The sequence below is a fragment of the Dioscorea cayenensis genome, chromosome 7, assembly GCF_009730915.1.
Source record: "Dioscorea cayenensis subsp. rotundata cultivar TDr96_F1 chromosome 7, TDr96_F1_v2_PseudoChromosome.rev07_lg8_w22 25.fasta, whole genome shotgun sequence".
NCBI lineage: Eukaryota > Viridiplantae > Streptophyta > Magnoliopsida > Dioscoreales > Dioscoreaceae > Dioscorea > Dioscorea cayenensis.
The window spans coordinates 3948765-3951556 of NC_052477.1; the positions used below are offsets into that span (position 1 = coordinate 3948765).

General features: G+C 30.3%; 1 protein-coding gene across 1 annotated transcript; it reads left to right on the forward strand.

Annotated features, from left to right (window-relative positions):
- Nucleotides 1-540: 540 nt before the first annotated feature.
- Nucleotides 541-1179, forward strand: LOC120265582. The gene has a single exon (XM_039273520.1). It carries the CDS (start codon nucleotides 664-666, stop codon nucleotides 1138-1140), a length of 477 nt encoding a protein of 158 aa, XP_039129454.1. The 5' UTR covers nucleotides 541-663; the 3' UTR covers nucleotides 1141-1179.
- The last annotated feature ends 1613 nt before the right edge of the window (nucleotides 1180-2792 follow it).

Consider the following 2792-nt stretch of genomic DNA (forward strand, 5'->3'; position numbering starts at 1 on the left):
ATATATATTATAAATTGGAATAACACGTGGCAAAAGTTTAAAAGTCGGTGATCACGCCAAAGATCCCCATCCCATACCACGGTTCATTAATGCTCATTAATTAACCGTCACACACACACACTCTCTCTGTCTCAACTTTATATCAGCATTCTATTTACTGACAAAGACAACCTTGAAAAAAAATAAAGATAAGGATAAAAACAAGGCCCTTTTCCATCTCCTTTTTTTTTTATTTTTTCACAAATAAATAAATATATATATATATATATATATATATATAATTCACGAACCTATACCTATCATTAACAATAAAAAATTGAAAGAGACCAAAATGATGCAGTAACAAGCAATAATATACTGTAAACTTATAAGCAACTTGTCATCAGAAAAACTTTTTATTGGTTTTGGTAAAACATCACTGTCTGTAATTTCTCTATCACTCACTCATAATCTCCAACCAACCAATAGCACCAAAACCGATGTATCAAAATTAAAAGCATATATGAGACCCAACTCCCTTCTTGCTCTTTCATTCATTTATTAAACAAACCTACCACCTCCTTCCAACTCTTCCATTAATTCTCTTTATCTTTAAACATAGATAGATACACAAATCATAACAAAAACAAAAAAAGAAGAAGAAAAAAAAAGAAATAGAAGAGCATGACTTCCATCAAGCTCTCCTACACAAAGCTAAGCAAGTCCTATGAAAGTTCAGAACAAGAAGAAGATGATCAAGTAAACAACAAAAATAAAGAAGAAGAAGAAGAAGAAGAAGAAGAAGAGAGGGTAGTGAAGAGGAGTAGTAGTAGTAGTAGTAGTAGTAGTAGTAGGATCAGGTGGCTGAGGCTGAGAAGTAGTGGCAATGCAAAGAGGTTTTGGAGAAGGCCAAGAGTGAGGATTGCAAGGCTGAGGAGAGTGTTGAAGAGGAAGGTGAAAGTGGTAAGGAATGCAGTTGATAAGGTTATAACAAGGCTTAAACAAGGGAAGCCATTTTTTGGGGAGTTGTTTGCTGGTAACTATATGTTCATGCAGGTTAGTCCTTCACCAACTATTCTTATGCCTCTCACTAATAAAAGTATGGACAAGCTCAAAGTAATCAAGCTCAATAATGGTAGAGTACATTTGTCTTTGCAATAACACCATCTTCTTTGTTTTGTGGTGGTGGTGGTGGCTACTTGGTTTCAAGGTTTGTGGGTTTTCTTTGGATGAAAGTTTCACAGTTGGCACTGAAATGATGCTCAAATGTTTTATATTTGTATGTGAATTGTGAACCCAAAATAAGAAGAAAAAGAATGTAATAATTTTAGTCTAAATTCATAGGACTGAAATATATATATACTAATATACATATATTTTTGTATGATTAGAATCAAAATGATATATATTGTTTTTTTTATAAATTTAAAGACATAAAAAGCAACAGGAATATTTGGATGTAATTTAGTACTGATTCTAAACTTTCATTTTTATTTGTTGGTGTGAGTAGAGAAGATTAAGAGATGATATATACGAGGAAATCTTGCAAATGATGGCTTAGATTGATTATATATATATATATATATATATATTAGAAAGTGGTTTGATTGCTTGGAAATATGAGATTACTTCAGATGAATTGTGGGAGTTGAAGGTTTGATGTTTGGCTTGAGTGAAAATTTTGAGGAAAATTTAGTGCTTATCTTATTTTATTTTTTAAAAATTTAAATTATAATTTTAAAAAAATAATAATGAACGTGTTAATTAAATTTTCATAAAGGAAGGTTGGAAATAATAAACCTGTTAAGAAGCATGTCAGTGACTTTTTTTTTAATTTCCCAAGCACAAAGCCTCAAACTGCTGGTGAGCCTTTTACTTTATAATAATTAAAAAATAAAACAAAAACAATTATATAAAAATGAAAAAAAAAGAATAAAGACTAATTTAGCAAAATATTATGACCATTTTGCAAATGACCAAATGAGGCACTCTGAGAAGGTAAACCTGCTCAATTCATCAGCAACTGCAACTCTCTAATGGTGTACCTAAATGAAAATCCTTCTCACTTCAAGCCTAAACAACACAAGCAGTGATCAATTAGATATGTAACAAAATAGACAACCAATGAAGGGTGAAAAAAAAAAATCTAATACTTTCATTTCTTTTCTGTTCCTCCTTTGGAGAACATAAAATGTGCTATAGTATTATTATAATATTAATTATCGACGCATAAATGATTTGGTAAAAAAAAATATAACCATTAAGTTTTAACATTATAGTTCTATAAAAAAAAAAAAAATTCGACGAGAGCATTCCCGGCCGATGTCCTGCGATATCATAATACTCATGTAAGCAAAATATAGCACATATTGGTTACTGTAATAAATATTTTCTTTAATAATGCTATGAGATACCTTCACTTAAAATTGAATAACATGTAAAGATTTTCAACCAACTATTTCTTCATGGTACAACATTTAAAGGCAAAAAAATGGAATTCAAGATGCCACTAATTAATGATTAGGTTATTGTCCTGATCATTAAATTGAAAATCTAACCACAATTGTCCAAACAGATATAAATTAGGTTAAAAAGGAATTTGAAGAGAGGAACTTAGTGTTGAGTTCATCTGAAAGTGGAACTAGAAGTAATATTAATAAACTGCAGAGTGAACTACTGATATAATACTAGTTGGGTCAATCAATTGGTATAAAATATAAATTAATACAAGATACTCAACAAAGATAGCTGTTTAGCTCCAAATGAAATTGCAATACTTACAGAAACAATGCTAATGGGAAAAGCATCTGCAA

Excerpts from the sequence above, each read along its gene's own strand:
- LOC120265582 (XM_039273520.1), top strand. The coding sequence starts at position 664 with ATGACTTCCATCAAGCTCTCCTACACAAAGCTAAGCAAGTCCTATGAA.